This window comes from Euprymna scolopes, chromosome 3 (genome assembly GCF_053919585.1).
Source record: "Euprymna scolopes isolate OS-2025 chromosome 3, ASM5391958v1, whole genome shotgun sequence".
NCBI classification, from domain to species: Eukaryota; Metazoa; Mollusca; class Cephalopoda; order Sepiida; family Sepiolidae; genus Euprymna; species Euprymna scolopes.
The window spans coordinates 149,732,476-149,754,975 of NC_136484.1; the positions used below are offsets into that span (position 1 = coordinate 149,732,476).

Genomic DNA, 22,500 nt, shown 5'->3' on the forward strand with positions numbered 1-22,500 from the left:
CAGGTAATATTTTATTTCCTCGAATGACAATTTCTTTATCTTGTATCAAAAAGAAAAAAAATGAATTTTAGTTTGCTTGTAAGTCCATGCTTATAGCACACAACCCCTTTATTAAGTTTGCAAGAGCCTCAGAATAACGTGCTGTATCCAAACACAACCAGTCAAGTTGAAATCGGTCGAGCATTACAAGTTATATTTACACGTCTCTTCCGACAGAGAGTGAATATGAAATGTGGTCGGTTTGATGTGGGTTAATTTAGCCCCCCCCCCCCAAATGGAAGCACCTCGAATGGATGCAAAAATGCGTTTATTGTCAGCATAAAACCTAATCTTCTCCTCCCAAAGCGGTCATACATGAGAGGTTGATATCCATACATCGTGCAAATTAACTGTAAATGTCGTGAAATAATAAACTTATACGTGCACATACGTTCGCATGCACACACGCGCGCACACGTGTAGTTTGCTTGAAGCATTGTATGGGATAGGTATGTAGAAGAGATTTAGAGAGCTATCACGATAAGAGGAATTGGATTTAGTCGGTGTTAGTGAGCAAAGACGAAAACAAGTGATAATTTACAAATCAATAAGTATATGCATATATGTTTATATATACATATATTTATTTAATTGTATGAAGCATAAATGTCTTACTTGTGTGGTCTGTGACAATATCCATTATATTTTGGGAATATATATATATATATATATATATATATATATATATATATATATATATATACTAGCATGGGTGCCCGACGTTGCCCGGGTATTTGGAGGTGTATGCTGAGCAAAAGAAAAACAAAAATCTTTGAACTTTGACCCCTTAATCGCCAAATTTCTGGCCGAAAACCGATCACATCGATTTTCCCAAATCTCAGTACCCTGTACATCAAATTTCGAGTCTGTAGACTTAAAATATACAGAGTTATTGCGTAGGGAAATGTAAACAGACAGACAGACAGATAGACAGACAAATAGATAGATAGATAGATAGATAGATAGATAGATAGATAGATGGATAGATAGATAGATAGATCAAACAAAACTATATACGTATACATAAATATATATGGAAACAATATTGTGCGTCCTGTAAACTTTTTACGCAAATATTATGCAAGTATAAATCATGTAGAATATCTGCATGAATATTGCAGATGAATTCAATTCCATGACCCATATATAAGAAAATTGTATTTTCTTTTTAAATAAATAGAAAAGAGGGTTTTTAATCTGAATATCAATGCACACAAAAGAAACACGAATTTATAGGAGTATAGATATAATAGCATGGGTGCCCGGCGTTGCCCGGGTGTTTGGAGGTGTATGCTGAGCAAAAAAAAACGGTCAATTTTTTTAAGTTAGACCCTATTATGACCCTTTAATATTTATTGTTTTAGACTCAAATCAAGTTATTAAGTTGGATCCATGTCCAAGGAACATATATCTAAAATTTCAAGTGTTTAGACCAAAAACTGTCGGAGGAGTTTGGTAGAGTTCTCAAAGGTCAAATCGTTGAACGTTGACCCCTTAACAGCCAAATTTCTGGCCGAAAACCAATCACGAAGAATTTCCCAAATCTCAGTACCCTGTATATCAAATTTCGAGTCTGTAGACTGAAAATTAACAGAGTTATTGCGAAGGAAAATGTACACAGACATACATACAGACAGACAGACACGTTCACTTTTATAGATAGATAGATAGATAGGTAGATAGATAGATAGATAGATAGATAGATAGATAGATAGATAGATTTGTTTAACAAAAATATATACGTCTACATAAATATATATGGAAACAATTTTGTGTTTACTATAAACTTTTTCGCAAATATTATGCAAGTATAAATCATGTAGAATATCTGCATGAATGTAATTACACGTAATAGTTAACTAAAGATGATCATCCCATTAAAAAATCGAAGCAACTAATAAGGAATTCATTAAAATGAATGTTTAAAAGAATATGCAAATTAGCTAGATCGTTTGCTAGTGAATGCAAGTCCACAACCACGATATAAGAAAATTGTATTTTCTTTTTAAATAAATAGAAAAGAAGCTTTTTAATATGAATATCGATACACACAAAAGAAAACCTAATTTGTAGGAGTATAGAAGATATATATATATATATATATATATATTCAGAATGTGAGAAATTATATAATAATTTTCACATTCAAACAGTTGCAGCTCACAAGAGCTATGACAACCAACACACCTGAAGTCCAAGGCTCAAGTTTCGCTCTCATTTGGGCTCATCAGTTAGACATATCCGAACTCGGGATTCGAAACACGAATCTTGGACTGCCGGTTTGTTGGCTGTCATGCCTCTTGTGAGCTGCGACGTTGTTTGACTGTGGAAATTATCATATATATATATATATATATATATATATATATATATATATATATATATATATATAAGTGACTCTGTCTGAGGAATATATCAGCGATTTGGACCTATGGAACAAACTTGATTTGGTTTTTAGCAGATAAAATACCTGCTAAGGGGTAAGGATAGAAAAATTGGAATTTGGAAGGCGTAAGTCGACAAAGTTCTTCTGTATGCATGCGCAAATATGCATTTATACATTAATGTTGGTTTATTTTTAGATTTCTGATAGACATCTGTTGTTGGCTCAGATGGTGACGAATAAGACTGGAGAGCTACATGTTTTGGTTTCGATTCTAGCTGATGGCACCTAAGTATTTTTTTTAACATGTGAAATCACTACTATATATTGGATACAATATAATAACCAATAAAGATACGACGATCGCGCTGGCTTGGACACCTGAGTAGAATGCCCGATGGCCGTCCCCCTAAGGATATCTTCTACAGTGAACTGGCAAATGGATCAAGAAGCCATGGTCGCCCGGTGCTGCGCTTTAAAGATTGTGGTCAAACAGGATCTGATCGTTCTTGGCATCGATGTGAATGTGTGCGAGGAGCTAGCCGAAGATAAACCAGCATGGAGGCGTACCTTGAGTAAGGGTGGCGAAGGACTTGAGGACCTTTGGTTCGAGAGGCTGGCGCAGAGAAGACAAAACTAGTGACTACGTGTACTATTGCTTGCATTAATCTTTCGTGGATTTCTTGCCATTATTGTTTCTTTAATAATAAATATGAAATCTGCATAAATCAAAATTTCATATTTAAACGTATTTTCCGATTGGGCAATGCAAGCGACCTGCTAGTTGTAAATAAAATGTATTTTAGAAGTGGACAATTTAATGATTTCAAAATGATTAAAAAAATATTTGGAATATTTATAAAACATTTGGCTTCTTCTTTTTTTTTTAATTAATTATCTTTTTATTTTCAGAATTTGAATAACAGTTGCCAAGATTCGAAAAGGTAAGAATGTTACGTTTCTGAATTTTGTTTTAGATGATGATTGGTTATCTATATATTAATACGATAACGTGTGTGTTATTTTCTGTGTCACGCTTACATCCGAGTTGTTTAATTCCATTTCTTGTCATGAATAATTTTACCAAAAATTCTTCATAAGTTTTCATTTCGGTTTCGATTATGGCTGAAGGAACTCAAGTTATATATATCAAACATATTCATAAAAGTTAAATATGGCGTAATGGAAAATATAAAGGTATCTGCAGCTTCTCTTCCAATTTTCGGATTTTTACCATATCAAATCACATTTCAATTCCTTTTGTCGGATTGATTGTTGCTATTTCTTCTGATGAGTTAAGGGCATAATAGATTCACTGATTGATATAATAATTAAGTGATTGATTTTGTGCTACGAAACAGATACTGTCAAGAATTGTATAAGTCAACTGAATTAAAGGAATAAATTATAAGATGGTCAACATCATGAATTTTGGAATATAACTTTTTTCATTTATTCTCTATATTCCTCTGTAATTACATTGAGCTTCTTAAATAAGGATTGATATATAATAAGAAAATATATTTCTACAGAAATAAGTTTTTATTTCGGCTTCGATTCAAGCTAATGCACCCAAGTCATATGGATATATTTTTTTATTTTGGAAATCGTAACTTTATATAAAAATCGATAGAACATTAACTCTATAATAATATATACGAAATCTGAAAGAATTATACCATATTTAAGCGTACTTTACGACCAAACTTTGCCGGGCGTTCGTGCTAGCTTAGATAAATACTTTTGCAGTTTTAACAAAAAATCTACAATAATATCAGAGCATCTCCATTTACATTGAATATCTACAGAATGCCAACATAAATGTATTACATATGAATGAGTCCCTTGTGAAATTCCCACAGGTCCCGCTAGTTCGTATTATTTGGATTCTTAGAGGCTACTGTTCTCATCTTGAGTTTCGGTTGATGTAATCTCCGACCTTATTCAAGTGTCGGACTCGAGAATGTTTCTGTCAAACTCGGGAACCACTTCACGACGAATTCCGCAAGGACCCTTGGCGAAATGGTTAGAGTACTTGAAAAAATCAATTTTAAGAGTTATATTCTCCTGAAGATTGAATGTTCAATTCTCAGTGTGAGCGATTGGAAAATACAATTGCGAATTATTTGGGACCTCTAACTTGTTATGGCTGACGGAACGAGAGCGTGCTAGCCCCGTGAAAAATAAAGAATTTCGTCCAAAATTCTGTCCAAATTCTTAAGTTCAACAGAAAAATTTCCGAGTTCGACAAGATACGCCTGAAGAAGGTCGGAAGTTACATTGACCGAAACGTTGTGAAAATAACACAAGATGAGAATAATAGTGTGAAGAATCCAAATAAAACGTAAGAAAGTTATTTCAAATTCTACAAGTAACGCCAATGCAATTTGTAAGATTAATGTCGACAGAAAATGGACGTCTACGTTTTACATACTTGCTTATATTGTTTTATATCTGGTTTTATTTTTTACTAAAATCGCTTCAAACTAGGCGCACAGTCACTTGATTTAAAAGCTAACAAGAACAAATAATGATGATTGCAAAGACAGGAGATTCCTATTGACCATAGGCTATAAGTAGAAGGAAAAGCGTCGGAAAAAAGAGAGTTCCACAAGCTTACAGTTCTTGGAAAGAATAGGAAGCTGTGTCACAATGAGGTATGAAAGCAACAAATTGGTGGACACCAATAGATCAATGAATCAAACGAGCTGGTTGGTTGGTTGTTTTTGTTTTACGGCATATCAACCCTTTTCAGGTTATTTAATGCCGAATCCAAAGATTTTGAAAAAAAAATTTAATAGAATATATTTGTTGTAAGTCGGTTTCTATTTAACCCATAATTGGGACCCTAATAGGTACTACCACTCCGGGTCAGAGTGGACCTGGGAGCCATGGCAATTAAAGGGTTACTCCACACTCCCCAAAGCCCGCAAGCTGGGGCCTCACTACTGGATATATATATCCAGGACCCAGACGAGCTGGAATAAAGGAAGCAGGGAATAGATCAGATAATTCTGAAGAACACATGCCGTAATAATATTTATAAAAAAGACTGCGACTGTAAGAGAGAAGTTGCAGGGAAGAAAAATATGGTGAGGCTACTCAAATTAAGGCTACTTTTCTGCGCCTTATCAAGACTCCTCAAATAGGAAAGAGATTCAACAGCTCAAATATGACAACAGTACTCCTTACATGATCTGAGAGTAAATTTGTAGAGATAGAGTATAGCCTCGGATGTGAGAAAATGGTTAGAACGATAGAGAGAACTGACTTTACTTTAACTGAATTATTATGATTCAGATAAAATGCTGTGAACAGAACAAACTTCTATGCTACAAAATATATTATGAAAGACTTCCTTTGAAATTGAATATATCCTCTGCCAAAAATGATGCAAGAAAATTATTCTCCGCCAGTGTTCGCATTCGCTATTTATGCAAATGTATTGCTTAAATATGCATATAAAAGCATGAGATTATATTAGTCATGAAACTTTTCACATATACATTACTAGCATGGGTTCCTGGTGTTTGTTTGGAGGTGTGTGTTGAGCAAAAAAAGAAAAAAGTGGTAGTAGGAAGGCAGGCTCGAACCCGTACCGTGTAGGAGAAAAAGAACGGAAAAAAACGTGACGTCTTTGCTGTTACGACCACTGCCAAATCGGAAGTGACGTATGTTTAATTTAAGGCTATACAATCGAAAAGAGGAGATGCTTTTCGAAAATATCGGCAAAAAAAGCGACTTCTCCCTGTAGAAAAGTGCCCAGTTGAGGGTGAAGAAATTAATCTTTTAGACAATTTTTCTGTATTTGTCGTCTGAAGGGTCGAGCTTCAAAACGATACTGATCTTGTGAAAATCCGTCGCCTCTGTCGAAAGTTTTAGGCAGACATGCAAACATACATACATACATTTATATATTGGTAGCTCAAATTTTCGACCCAAACTGATTAAAAAGCTTGCCCTGTCTCTGAATGCTCTTTATGTAAAATTTCAAATGTTTACACCAGAAATTGTCTGAGTAATTTGGTAGAGACCTATTATGACCCCTTAACACTTATTGTTTTGGGCTCAAATCAAGTTATCAAGTTAGATCCATGTCCAAGGAATCTATATTTAAAATTTCAAGTATTTAGGCCCAAAATTGTCGGAGGAGTTTGGTAGAGTTCTCAAAGGTCAAATCGTTGAACTTTGACCCCTTAACAGCCAAATTTCTGGCCGAAAACGGATTACAAAGACTTTCCCAAATCTCACTACCCTGTATATTAAATTTCGAGTCTGTAGACTGGAAATTGACAGGGTTATTGCGTAGGGAAATGTACACAGACAGACACACACACACACACACACACACTTTTATAGATCTATAGATATAGAGTATTCGCATTTTTGCTGACATAATAAAACACCGACTGTTGAATTTTTATTATAGGTGAAAGATTTCTTTCTAAATTCATTTCAAGCGCGCAGGATAGTCTGTGATGGTTGTCTTATTTTCTACTTATGTTCTTGCTTGAAATGGTTTAATCCGTGAGACGACTAAAAAGAAAAGAAAAGGTCACATGTTTTACTTGGTAAGTTTTTCATGAAGAAATACATATTTCTCTTCCTTGCAACTTCTCTCCCACAGAAGAGACGTTGCGAGCCTGTCTTTGTTCTTTCTATGGCAAGTGCTCGTCTGAACTCCAATCTCTGGTCCCCCCTCGCTAATCTTTCACGATAAACACCCGTCTAGCTGAAACCACTCTTTATCTGTGCCAAAACCAAAACGTAGATTACATGAACAAAACTTTTTTCTTAGAAGTGCACGCCTGTAGAACTCTCTTCCGTTTGTCTGTTTCCCACCTGACTACAACTTGGATGTCTTCAAGTCTAACATAAACAAATTCCTGATGAACCGCCCCCCTTAAGTAAGACACTTTATCAAATCTCCAATACTAACGATTACTACGATACTATCCCATCGATTAATGTACACACAATAACCCTTATCCCCGAGTGGCTTCTGGGGCTTGATAAGTGGTGACCTTCTTTCAAAAAAAAAAAAGCCTATAACATCACAAAAAAGAGGTTTTTTGAATCGAGGAATTTGTTGACGCTTTTATTTATCATGCCTTTTTTGTAAGTGTCGTCTGATGGTTATTGCTCTGCAATCAGCATCTGTAACCGCCTTAATTTGACTAGAAGAATGTCATTCATAACAACCTGTCTGATTCTCCTACTCAATGCAGGAGAAATTGGGGAGGGGGGCTACCAAAGGATTTTGCGTTCAATAATTCTCAGTGTTCTTTAGAAAATTGCAAATAACAGTTTTACTGCGATTTACCTTAGCTGCTATCGCTCGCTGTGAGAAACCTTGTTTATGGAATCCTAGAATTCGAGAGCGCTCAACTTCGATTAGTTTTCTTGCTTTAGGCATGGTAACACCTTTACACATTGATTGCTAATCTCTAACCGAACTAAAAACATTAGAATGACCATAAATCTAACAATTTATACCCTTGGTCTTATAATTTTGATCATGTCTAAAAAGCCTAATTTAATAAAAATGCAACTTATTTAATAAAATTTTTGGAATGTACCTTTTTGTTTCCATGACCTTTTAGATTGTAGTATTACTAACCTTAAGTCGGAAGAGTTTAAAATCTATCCTTAAAATTGCATATACCGGTTCGTACTATGTCATATAGGTACCAGTGTATAAAAAACATTTCTCATTTGGAATATATTTCAGTAATAAATTACGAGTACTTAATAAGAGGAAGTTACTTTCCATACACTTTGCATATTAATCGACATCTCGTATACTAATTTTAGATTTTGTTTTTCCATAGTAAATCAAGAGTAAAGTCTACAAAAACCGTGACGCCATGGAGCAATGTTGCCAATTACGTTGCGTCCACCAAAACAACCGTGCGGATTTCAAGCACAAGGGAGGTATGTATATTATTTCATAGTAATCACGTTATTTTGCTTTTCGGGAATAGCTGGTATTGATAGAATATATAGATAGTTTTTATTTTTATTTTATTTTTTCTTATCTAATAAAATTATCAACCGTTTGTAGAATAGTCTGTCGGGTGTATTATACGGAGGGACGACCTTTGACCTAACACCGATGATCCCACCCCCGTCCCAACAATATTGGATTAACTTATCCAAGGATAGCACTTTCATAGCAAATAAATGCAGCCAATTCGTCGTTCTGATATACTTTGAACCGTTATAAATTTTTATCATTATATTTAAATTCGTGTTGATATATTTTTTCTTTTAAAGAAGTGGTTTTTATTGAGATTGACGAGCACGTAAAATATGGTACTTCAAAATCAAATATCAGGAAAATTGATGGATATACTTATTCATCGGTGAAAAATATTAGCGGAGACCAAAAATTATGGAAAATTATCTGGTAGAATTTGAATAAAAGATCAAATTAAGTTGCTATTTGGATTCAACGAACTGGAAATCACAAGCTTAAATGGCGTCTTCATGTTAAAAAAAAAAAAAAAGCTAAATAATCGTCTGCAAAACACTGGCTTAAAGACGCATCATGGTGCCGCATCAACGTGTACCCGGAAATATGAATAAAAAAATTTTTTCTCAAATTCTATTCGCTAATTTTCTGTAATCAGTGGTTTACACAGACACTTTTAACTGCTAAGTAAGTATATTCATAAGTTTCCTCTATCTTATTCACTTCAAATTTGGTTAGATTCTATCCTTTATCATTTATCCTTTCACCTTTATTATTTTATATCAATTATTCCTAATTTATACTTCAGCTAAATACTATGTTATAATTCTGATACCCCTACTGAAATATATGGACATAGCATAGTGCTGATCACTAGTGCCATAAAGAATGGCTGATACGAGGGGCGTGCAATAAGTAATGCCCCTGATCCACTTTCAGTTGTCTGATCTAGCTGAAATTTTGCAAGTGCAATGATTCATATCTCTACGAGTGATGTGGCAAATTACAGCTCTGAACTAATTGTGATTTCTGTTTTACAGGTGTTTGAACTGAGTCAGGTGTGAAATGGAGCCTGTTGAATGTCGAGCAGTGATCTGGTTTTTGTATTTGAAAGGACACATACCACAGGAGACTTTTGATGAAATGAAAGAAACTTATGGTGATAATTCCCCATCATATGACCTTGTACAACGCTGGCATCGTGAATTCAAACATGGCCGGAAGTCTGTGGAAACAGCTCCCAGACCTGGTCGCCCCCCTTTTGCCATTGATGAGGCATCTATCTGTCAAGTTGAGGCTGCCATTTTGGAAGATCGGTGCATTACTATTCGCCAAATATGATATCAAGATTAGTACAGGGTATGTGGAAACTATCATTCATGACCATTTGCATATGCATAAGGTGTCTGCCAAATGGATTCACAGGTTGCTCACACCATTCCAGAAGCAAGAACGCGTCGAGTGCACGAGGATGAATTTGAAGATGTGCCAAGAAGATGAGTCAAAGTTTTTCAAAAGACTGATTACACAGGATGAAACCTGGGTCCATCACTATGATCCAGACCCCAAAGCCAAGTCAATGCAGTTGAAGCACTTGGACTCACCACCTCCAAATAAGGTAAGGGTGTAGCCCTCCGCTGGCAAGGTCATGCTTACTTTTGAGGAAATTAAGGGAAGCTATCAAAATCAAGAGGCGGGACAAGATCAGCAAAGGTACCCTCCTCTTGCAGGGCAACGCTCCGGTCCACAACTCGCATGTCACTAGATCAGAAGCATGGGCGTGTGGTTATAAATCCTTCCCCACCCTCCCTACTTTCCTAACCTTGCACCCTCTGGCTTTCACCTCTTCCCAGCCATGAAGTTGTTTTTGAAAGGAAAGCGTTTCCCAGATGATACAGCCTTGATTTCTGAAGTCACGTCGTGGTTGGAGGACCAACCTGGGATGTTCTACAAAAACGATCTCCAGAGCTGCATCAAACGATGGGAGAAATGCCTCTGGGTGGTTCCTATGTAGAGAAAGACTAATAACTGTGCCAAGTCTCGTTGCTCTACTGCTATGGGAAGTGAGTCAGGGGCATTACTTATTGCACGTCCCTCGTATTTATACGATTAATTTCCATTTATTTTTTAAAATAAATTCAAAAGAGAGCAGCCAACCAAATAGGTCCCGCACTGTCAGCTAGGCTTCAATCGCTGTCTCATCAACAAAATGTTGCATCCCTCTGCCTGTTTTACAAGTATTTTAATTGTAGGTACTCCGACAAGCCTGTGTACCTCCACGACGTAAATACCCCCGACAAACCCGACAAACAGCAAAATCCCACCTCCACACAGTAGAGATCCCCAGATGTAAGACAGTCTTCTACTCTAGTAGTTTCTTCCCTAGGACTGCTAGACTTTGGAATTTCCTTTCGGGTTCCTGCTTCCCTTACTTTACTGACATGCAGAAAGTCAAGTGTAATGTAAACAGACATCTCGCTACTCAACTTCCTACATAGCATCCTGCAAATTATGTCCCAGATAGTATCCCTCTACATAAAAGTGGCATTGTGCCTTGTTTGGAGTGAAAATTTAAATGTTGCTTTTTATTCAAATCGAATGACTATATTTTGTACACAACATTTGTTTACTCTTTTAATTGAACTCTGATCTTTTAAAAATAATATTTTAAAAATTTACTTTATTAAAAATTAATTCATGTAATACTATAAAATAGTGCCTTTCTCTCGGTGTTTGTGTATAAAAATACACAAAAAGTTCCCCTTTATTACAGAGATGCTTTTTCTTTGTTATCAAATAATATTAGCGTATAATTGTTCAGGATTATTGTTTATAAATTGAATAAAGAAGACACTAAGTAATAATTATAGTTTGATACTTATACGGAGTTCAGGGGTGGAAGTAGGAGTTTCTTGGGTTCTTCAATTTTTTTTTTTTCAGGGAATTCCGGTGTACGGTTATGCTAGTGAATAATAAAATGCAAATAGCTTATTCCACTTGCCAAACGTTGTCGAGGAGTCACAATAAAATGTGTGTAATTTTTATATATTTCAACAGTTTGTTTCTATTTTTAAGGACAATCGATTCCCGGAGGGAGTATCCATTTCAGGCGAACAAGTCCAAGATGTTATAGCTGTTCCCATTTTTGACGGAAAAGACCAGATAATCAGTGCGTATTATTATTATTATTATTATTATTATTATTATTATTATTATTATTATTATTATTTACTTTTCATATGAGTCATTATCTGAGATTGCCTGCGAATCATTTTGGATTATAGCAACAGCTGTTTACCATTGATTTCCCGCTGTCAGCAACCGTTTGTCTTCTCTTGAATTTGAGTGTCAATAAACCTCCCCAAAGTTCGAATATTCATCACAATTTTCCAGTGGAGATCCGGTTTGTACTATCTTTCCATCCACTTCCGTTGACTCTTCATTCATGTGTGGTGCTAACATGGGCTGGTGTCACCGTGTGTGCGTATCTGTGTGTGTTTCTAGTATTTTTTAAGTGTGTCAATTTCTATGGTTTCTGGCAGTTACATTTCCCCTGTGTTTGTATGCTGTTCTTTCTATCTTTATTTCAACTTATTTTGTTTTCTTAGTGTTCATTGGTTATGTAGATTGGTTTCCGCATTCAAGGGTTTTCCTTAAGATTTCAGCTGTTTTCATCATTGCCGTGCTTCCGGACCTTGATAAGTGGTGACCTCCTTGTAAAAAACAAACTTATAACACCACGAAAAGAACAAGAGTTTTTTTTTTAATCGAGGAATTTGTTGACGCTTTTTATTTATCATGCCTTTTTGTTGTAAGTGTCATCTGATGGTTATTGGACTGCAATCAGCATCTGTAACCACCTTAATTTGACTAGAAGAATGTCATTCATAACAACCCGTCTGATTCTCCCATGGTTTCAACCTCCTAGAACTTTGGTATTTACAAAATGCCTCACGCAGGTAGGATGTAGTAGAAAGTCAGTGTAGTATGTGTGGGCCTGATCTTCTCAGGCACATCCATGCCCTGCTGCTCAAAATATGGGAACAAGAGAAAATCCCTGCACAACTTAGAGATGCCCTAGTTGTCTCCATCTTTAAGAAGGGAGACAAGGCAAACTGTGGGAACTACCGGGGCATTTCTCTCCTCTCTACCACAGGGAAAGCCCTAGCTCGGGTTTTGGCCAACAGGCTTACACCCCTTGCAGAAACCATCCTTCCCGAGTCCCAAAGTGGTTTTCGACCAAATAGAGGCACGATGGACATGATCTTCACTGCTCGTCAACTCCAAGAAAAGTGCAGGGAGCAAAATTTACCATTATACATGGCTTTTATAGACCTTACTAAAGCCTTTGACTCTGTGAACCGTCAAGCCCTTTGGCTGGTTCTTGCAAGGTTTGGATGCCCAGAGAGGTACATTCGGGTACTGAGACTGCTACATGACAATATGTCAGCTACAGTCCTCAGTAGTAGTGGAGATGAAACAGAGCCCTTCAGGGTTGACACGGGAGTGAAACAGGGATGTGTCATTGCCCCAACCCTGTTCTCCATCTTCATTACTGCTATCCTCCATCTCACGGACAAACATCTTCCCCATGGAGTTCGGATTATGTACAGAACTGACGGGCGACTTTTTAACATCAACAGATTTAGGGCCAAAGGTCGAACGAACACCATATCCATTATGGAGCTACAGTATGCAGACGATAACGCCCTTGTAGCTCTCTCAGAAGAGGACCTACAGTGTACACTGGTTGCCTTCACGAGGGCGTACAAAGAGCTAGGACTAACAATTAATATAAAAAAAACCCAAATCCTCCATCAATCACCACCAAACAGTACTCCAGTCTCACCCCCAAACATCTCCATTGACAACGCTAGACTGGAAAATGTGGACCACTTCCCATACCTAGGCAGCATCCTATCATCAAAAGCCAACATAGATGATGAAATACAACACCGTCTCAGCTGTGCCAGTGGGGCTTTCTCAAGGCTAAGGAAGAGAGTATTTGAGAACCGTGACCTTCTGGCAAAGACCAAAATCATGGTATATAAAGCTGTCTTGCTGCCCACTCTTCTCTATGGATCGGAGACCTGGACCACATACAGGAGGCACGTAAAAACCCTGGAGACGTACCACCAAAGATGCCTCCGAAAAATCCTCAGAATTAGTTGGAAGGACCGACGCACCAACACCAGCGTCCTGAGTGAGGCTGACATTCCCACTATCACCGCTACTGTTGCTCAACGCCAGCTCAGATGGACTGGTCATCTTGTCCGAATGCCGGATCTCCGCCTCCCAAAACAGATTTTCTACTCTCAGCTTGTTGAGGGAAAGCGTGCCCAGGGTGGCCAAAAGATGAGGTATAAGGACAACATCAAAGCAAATCTAAAGCGGTTTCACATGGACCTTGAGACATGGGAGGACGTGGCTGGGAGCAGGTTGGCATGGAGGAGCACTGTCCACAAAGGTGCTGCGCTTTATAGTAGTGACCTAAATCAAGCTGCTGAGGATAAACGCAAGCACAGAAAGGACAGATTATTAACCAGACACACCCAACCCCACCCCACCACCACTACCTTTATCTGCCCAAATTGCACAAGACAAATTGGGTCTAGGATTGGGCTCTATGCTCACCTGAGGACCCACAGAAGCCACAACGGAGGACAGTCTTACTCGGACACGAGTGACCGCCGATGATGATGAGTATGTGTAAGTATGTGTATGTATTTGCGCGTGCGTGTGTATGTGCGTGCGCGTGCTCACGTGATGGAGGCAATGCCTTTCGACGTATATATTCGTTCTCGGTCACGGTACACATACTTGTTCTCTCAGCATTAATATTTATTCAAAACAATTTGACGGATTACCTCGATATGATACCCAGTCTTGTATTATATAACACAACAATAATAATAATAATAATAATAATAATAATAATAATAAAGCATCGTGTATATGTTTATATATATCTACATTACTAACATAGGAAAATTTGTAGCGAGAATATGTTAAGAATTGTTTTACTGTTTTAGTTTATAATTTAAATAATTTATGAGGTATTCCAGAGAAAATGTACATTTTTTAGTGTATACCTGCACTAATGCCTTCTACATACTATCCTCGAGTGTAGGGGTTTGTCAGGACAACTTGGCATGAAGAAACTTTCCTTGAAAGTAAACGCTGACTAAATATTCAAAATAACATAGTATTTGCAACACAAGTAAGATCTCCTCGCTATGGCCAACGTACATTGGCTTTTGCGACTAATGGTGCACCTTCTCTAAGTGATGTTACCTCAAATAACAGCACAAAGCTAGATACTCCACCAGACCAGATAAATTCTTGTCTTGGAATCCAGTAAGACTTAGCGACCACAAAAAAGGCATACTATAAAACATTTAAATGGTCAATTGGGGAGAGGAAAATTATGTTCCCAATTTATTTACTAACTCAGTGTTTGAGATGTAAAGAATAACTTTAATGGAATATTCGAATATCTATGGATCTCATAAAGAGATCAGAAAAGAGACCCCTTGGTTTTTGAGAACTTTAAAAAAAAAAACGGAAAAAATTATGCCCCGCTAGTTTTTACACGAATATTCATATAAAATTATAGTATTACGTTAGTAATTTAGTTTTTCATATATTTTTGATGACCTAAATAAAATTTAAAAATCAGGGCACTTACGCATTACTGACACGCAACAACTTTTTGTTTTTTTGAAGATTCAAGAACAGGGGCAAGCAATGCAATTTCAGAATGGAGAGAAGCAATTCAAGTATTACGTATCTGAAAATGTCAACAAATGCCAACAATGTAAAAACAAAACATAAAGTATTATCTAAACATGTATTGAATTAAAATAAAATTAAGAAAATTCTTATAACACAAAATAGAAGTTTTGGGGGGGTTTTTTTACAAAAATATAACGTTTTCGTAATAACACAAAATGGAAGTTTTTTGGGGGGGGTTTTACACAAAATTTAAAATTCTGAATTGAATGAAACTTGTAAAATGTTGTTTTTTTTTTACATGGTAGTCACCACTTATCAAGGCCCGGAAGCCACTCGGGGATAAGGGATAGTATCGTAGTTATCGTTAGTATTGGAGATTTGATACTAAAGGGGGCGGGTCATCAGGTATTTGTTTATGTTGGACTTGAAGACATCCAAGTATATAGTCAGGTGGGAAACAGGCAAACGGAAGAGAGTTCCACAGGCGTGTACGTCTACGAAAGAAGCTTTGTTCATGGAATCTACGTTTTAATTTAAGCACAGATAAAGAGTGGGGAAAATTTTTGACAGTGGTTTCAGCTAGACGGGTGTTTATTGTGAAAGATTGGCGAGGGCGGACCAGAGATTGGAGCTCAAACGAGCACTTGTCATGGAAGTAACGATAAAACAAAGACAGGCTCGCAACATCTCTTCTATGGGAGAGAGGTTGCAGGGAACAGAAAAGGGCATCCCCCACTAAGCCACGAAATCTATTTTGTACTCTGTCAAGGCAGGATAGGCTGTTTTTAGCAGCTCCTGCCCAGACGTACTTTGCTTTTAGCAGTCCTTGGACGTACTTTGCTTTTATATAGATAGAGAATTGCATCAGCAGTGAGATATGTTCTGGAGCGGTAGAAGGATCCTACCATTTTACCGGCGACCTTGGCAACTGACTTAAAAGTTTGACTTTTAAATTTCATAAATAGATTTGAACATTCATTGGAAAGTGTGCGACATTTCTTTGGTTGGAGAAAACATTTTTTTTTTTTTTACAAAATTTAAATTTTCATAAGAAATTAAAATTCTAAAATTTTCTTAACAAAATATAAATAATCATTTTTCTTTTTGTATGATACATGTCTTCTCTGAAACTGCATTGTCTGCCCTTGTTTTTTTAGCTTCAAATTGAAGATGAAATGACTTTTCGAATTCATTTCAAAACAAGGGTTAACTAACTATCTATTTGCGTTCTCGTCTATCCACCCTAATAATTTAAAATGGTCTCATCTGGAGAAGGGTAGAAAACAGTACGTATTTTTAGTGTTTATTTAGAATTGATATTTAATTTTTTTTTTTAATACGGACAAATTTATATGATATACGTACTCCTCACGTAAAAGAGATTGCAAAGAAGAGAAAAGGACATTACTTACTGAATTACAAAATCGGTTTTGAACTCTGTCAAAGCAGGATATGGCGCGGCGAGCAGCTTCTGCTCATATGTGATAACAGTACTTTATCCTAGGACGTACTTGTTTCTTATACAGGTAAAGAATCGCATCGGCAGTGAAATATCTACTGGAGCGGTAGAATGAGTCAACCATTTTTCCAGCGACCTTTGCAACGGATTTGATGTATTAATACGTGCTCCATTTCAGATCAGAATTGAAGACTAGACCAAGAAGCTTGTCTAAACATGGAGCGTCCTCAAGGCGAGATCCCATCATTTCAATTGATGCCAAATGTGGGTCAAAGTGTTGATGATAGAAAAAGAGAAGCTTGGTTTTCGAGGCATTAAAATTAACTAACCACCCTTTTCCCCATTGCAGCACGTATCTAAGATCAGAGGAGATAGAATCAAAAGGATCTTGGCCATTTCCGGCCTTTGAAGTGTTACCATAAATGGTAGTGTCATCTGTATTTATAGATGTCTAAGAAAGATGTAAAATGTGGTTTGGGAGATCATTGATGAAGTTCAGGGAGATAGTTGGTTGCAACGAGAAGTGTATATTATATTTATTTATATCAGGTTGGCGAAAAAGTTTTTGCGGTTTTTAACTTTGGAATTCAGATGAACATATCTCAGCTCAAAGAAAAATTTATTTATCGAAATAAGCACCATCAGAATCCACACACTTTTGTCAACGCAAAGCTAATGTATTTCTGCCAGTAACGTAAAAATCTTGCATTCTGGTGGCAATGAAGTCGCTAAAGGCGTCTTTGATATCACTTAGGTTTTTTAAGTACTTTTCACGCAGAAAGTTGTCGAGATGCTTGAAACAGTGGTAGTCGGTAGGTGAGAGATCTGGAGAGTATGGCAAAGGAGGCAGAGTTTCGTAACCCAATTCGTTCAACTTCTGCAAGGTCGGTTTAGCAACGTGCAGTCGGGAATTGTCGTGGAATAGAATTCAGCCTTTTCTGTTGACTAATTCTGAGTGTTACTGTCGAAGTTTCTGATGCATTTCATCCATTTGTTGACAATACTTCACCGCCGTAATGTTTTCGCATGCATTCAAAAAACTGTAATGGATAAGACCGGTCGTAGACCACCAAACAGTCAGCATGACTTTCTCTTGGTGCAACTCTCGCTTCGGGAAGTGTCGTAGAGCTTCGTCAGCGTCTAACCACTGAGCTGAGCTGAGCGTCACCGGTTGTAGTAAAGAACCCACTTTTCATCGCAAGTCACAACTCGGTCAAGAAACATGTCTTTCTTCTTGCGTAAAAGAAGAGAAGATGACACTTCATGGCGGCGTTTATTTTGGTTGTCGTTCAATTCGTGAGGTACCCATCTATCAAGCTTTTTTCTTTCCAATCTCTCAAGTGGTTGGAAATCGTCGTATACGTTTCGTCTAATTCGGAAAAGTTCTCGAACAGTTGTGCGTGGATTGATTTCGAGTAAGGCTCTTAATTAATCGTTGTCAACATCCGATGGCCGACCGCTACGCTCATCATCTTCAAGACTCTTTCAACAGTTTTTCGGCCTATCTTGTATTGAAATGAGAAAATTCTGCGAATCTGCTGTTTTTCTATCTTCTATGCAACGTCATAAAAAGAAGACATAATTGTTTTAAAACGATTAGATAGAGCGATAGGCACCCCTTCAAATGATATATAAAGTATAGGTAATCAAACGAAAACTTATTTGAAAATACATCATTTGAAATCAAAATTAAAAGTTCTGCAAGAACTTTCTTCTCGACCTAATATATAAATATACAAATAAATACGCATTGATTTTTATTATAGAGTGGGATAATACTGTAAAATGATGTATATTATTTTTTAAACACATTTTTATAGATTTGTTTCGGTTTCATTGCGACCTGAAAATTTTTTGAGGTTGTTTTCTTGTGGGTTTTTTTTTCCTTGTTTTGTTTGTTTGTTTTTGGTTTTTTTTTTTTTTTGTTTTACTTATATCGTTTGTTTGTTTCTGCTTATTTGCAAGGTGTCATTGAGGTGTACAAATTCAGTGGAGGTGAATCATTTCGATCAGAAACGGAAGATGTAAGTTCAGAAGATTGTTCCTAAAGACTTATAAACAATTAAAAATGTTAAATCATGATGATGACGCCGATTCCCGAATTAAAAATGGCAGAAATTGGTAATAAATAAAAACTTATGAGAAATTTATATCTAAATATTTCACATACATATACACGCGCATGTGTGTGCACGCACACAAATATATATTTATACATATATTATACATATTATATATATATAACTATTGATAAATGTATTTAATATCAGAGCAAGATGTTTCGTCTTAATTAAGACCCATCAGTGAGACTATATGCAGCTGCCTCATATATATATATATATATATATATTCGCACAAACACACACACACACACACATATATATATATATATATATAATTATTTTTTTTACTATAATAATTAAATGCCTACAGACACTAGTGTTTCATTCTTTCGGGAATCTTCAGTGCAGGGTGTCACGATTAGCACCAGTCGACAGATTCGAACCCGGCAACACGATCCATCTCTGGCTCGATTAGCAAAGACCGTATCCAATCGGCAACCATTAACCGCGTGAAATAACGTTGAATTTAAACATTTCATTTTTTAAATGTTCTTTACGTCAGTCACAGTGATCTAATCGTTATAGGATGATCTATGCGTAAGAGCTAAATTGACCGACTTAATTCAACTGAAAGTGCTCAACGATAAGAAACGAGTTTCTTAAAGAGGCTGACATAATTATTTTTTACTATGATAATGAAATACCTACAGACAGTAGTGTTTCATCCTTTCGGGAATCTTCAGTGCAGGGTGTCACGATTAACACTAGCAGGCCGCTCGGCGTATCCCGGTTACAAAATACGCATAAATATTATATTTTAATTAATGCAGATTTCTTATTTACTATGATTTTTATAATTTATCAATAGTTATATATATATAATATGTATAATATATGTATAAATATTAAACATAACGGAAAGAAACTGAGGCATGTGTATGCGAATATTATGTTTTTTTTCTAAGCAGTTCACTTCTTGTAAGTAAAAAAAATACTCAAGATCGAAAACCTAATGACAGTGAGTCAAGTACGATAACAATTGGGCTAGCTTGACACGATCTTTAAAGTGTTTTCAAGCCTACTTATTCTTAACATAAGGAATCTAGCATTTGAACGATTCACACATGCGCATTCGTGAAACAATTGAGAAACAGTTAAAAATCCGATCACCCCCCCCACACACACACATACACATAACAATTTTGTTTTAATTTTCACCCTTTAGTAACCCCTTCTTTCGGGTGAAGACCGATTAAAAAGTTTTCCCCGTGTCTGAATACCATATATATATATATATATATATATATATATATATATATATATATATATATATATATATATATATATATATATATATATATATAAAATTTCAAGTCTGTAGATCAAAAATTCGTTGAGTCTATAAGTTGAGAAGTGTCCTATCACATAAAATATGTATATATATAATTTTCAGAATGTGAGAGAGAATATATTATTTCCGCAGCCAGACAACTTCGCAGCTCACAAAGGCCATGAAAGCCAAAAAACCGGAAGTATAAGACTCGAGTTTCGCCCTCATTAGAACTCATCACTTAGATACATCCAAACTCAGGATTCGAAACCCGAGTCTCATGCATGCGAAGCAAGAACTTTACCAACTGAACAAACACGCCGCACACAAGAAAGTCTTATTAACTATCAAAGCTTAAGAAAACCGCAACGAAATCCGACACTGGAATGAACCTACTTTCGTCTCGGACAAGGGATGTGATCATTGCGACTAGCTATAACCCAAGTCGATGTCTTACTAGTAAGAAGTTCATACTCGGGTTTCGAATTCTGAGTTCGAATGTGCCTAACTGATGAGCCTAAGTGAGGGCGAAACTCGAGTCTTGGACTTCAGATTTGTTGGCTTTCATGGCTCTTGTGAGTTGCGACGATGTCAGGCTGTGGAAATAATTTATATATATATATATATATATATATATATATATATATATATATATAAGCCCGAAGAATCCTAAAGTGGATGAAACGCGGAATATTCAGCGTAGCTTAATCATCGCCATATGTATTTTATAAATTACTATATATATATATATATATATATATATATATATATATATATATATATATATAGGCGTACAAAATTTTATAATGACTGAATAAAGATTCAGTCATTATAAAATTTTGTACGCCTAAATAACATGATGGATTCTAAAGCATAAAAATGAAAAATTTCTAACTAACCAAATATCGTTCCTTGCTCAACAGAGCTAAATCGAGGAAAAATTACGATTAAAATGTTTGTAGCGGGGAAGAAAAAATATAATAAAAATAAGTAAATAAATACACGGAGAAAGAATCACATAGAAGTCACATTAAGTTCTAGAAGAGTTCTTTTTTTTTCAAAGAGAAGGCCTCAAGGACTTAATAAAAATGTTTCTAGGATTTTTAAATGGAAAGGCGAGTACGACCCGTTTAGGATCGTGAATATGTCAACACTAAAGCTTGTGGCACAAGCACGGTTTTTTATTATAAATATTTCATTATAAATAACCGTGCTTGTGCTAGTAGATTTAAATATTAATCATATGTGTTGATTATCCAATTAAATCAACGACGAATCTCTGTAAGTGTCTATTACTGAAAGAATTAGCTGGTCGAATAATACATGTAATTGATGAAATTGATTGAAATTTCGGAAGGTATAAACATATACAGTCCTGGTCAAAATCATAAGACCACTTAAGAAAGTAAGCGTTTACGCATATTATCGAATTTTTAATCAAACAAATGGTTGAAACCATTGCCAATGAAAAAAATGAAATCTGCTTCATTCGAAACCTTAATCCTGATCTAATAATTATTTCTCAAAAAACAAACATTTTTACCTGGTCAAAAATGATAAGACCACTGATAATTTATCTAACAAAGGGCAATTATAAATTACTAAAAAGGGTCTCAGTATTTAGTCTAGCCTCCATTATTATGAATTGCTTAAAAAAGTCTCTTCGGCATGCTTGCGACTAAGTTTTTTATCAGTTGCGAAGGAATTTTATCCAATGTACTGAAAACTGAATCAGAAAGTTCCTTTATCGAATCATACTGGGTTCCATCCTTGAACACTTCTTTTGTCATCCATCGCCAAAGATTTTCAATGGGATTGAGGTCCGGAGAACATGCTGGATGATCTAACGATTCTATATTATTTGAAGAAAAGTATTCTCGTGCTTGTCGAGAAGTGTGTATCGCAGCGTTGTCTTGCTGGAAAATCCAATTTCTTCCACAGACGTGGACCTTCAGTCCTGATAGAAACATTTTCAAGCATTGAAATGTACTTCAATGATGCTTGCCGGCCTTTCACTACTTGCAACTTTAGGGTCCCAGCTGACGAAAAAGCACCCCAGATCATTAAAGACCCTCCTCCACTATGTCGAGTTGAAAAAGTGTCTTTAGTCAAATGTTTATCATGCCAATAGTGTTGAAATCCATCTGGACCATCAAGATTAAACTGTTTCTCATCGAAGAAAATTACATTTTCCCACTTCTCTTCATCCCAAGTCTGGTATTTGGCGGCATATTTAAGTCGGTTAGTTTTGTGCTGTTCAAAAAGACGTGGTTTCTGCAGTCGCTTTAAATGATTGAAATCCTTCATTTTCAGATGCCTTCTGATGGTTTTAAAACTACATTATGCTGCTGTTTGGATTTTTAATCGACTTGAGCTCATACTGGAGTTTTTTTTAAACTTCTGATACGGCGATCCAGTGATGCGGTTATTATTTTTGGTCGACCTGGACTCTTTTTGTGCCCATATTGATCTGGATTTCTTTAAAAAATTGTGATGACCGTTTTGCTGCGATTCACT

General features: G+C 36.2%; 1 protein-coding gene across 1 annotated transcript in view; it reads left to right on the forward strand.

Moving 5' to 3' along the window:
- Nucleotides 1-22,500, forward strand: part of LOC145259750 (putative 3',5'-cyclic phosphodiesterase pde-5) — a 166,589-nt gene that overhangs the window by 55,724 nt on the left and 88,365 nt on the right. The window contains exons 6-10 of the mRNA XM_080117462.1: nucleotides 1-3; nucleotides 3,335-3,366; nucleotides 8,254-8,356; nucleotides 11,472-11,565; nucleotides 18,556-18,614. The exon at nucleotides 1-3 is cut by the window's left edge and continues 47 nt beyond it. Coding sequence (XP_079973588.1) covers nucleotides 1-3; nucleotides 3,335-3,366; nucleotides 8,254-8,356; nucleotides 11,472-11,565; nucleotides 18,556-18,614 — 291 coding nt within the window. The remainder of the gene's footprint in view (nucleotides 4-3,334; nucleotides 3,367-8,253; nucleotides 8,357-11,471; nucleotides 11,566-18,555; nucleotides 18,615-22,500) is intronic.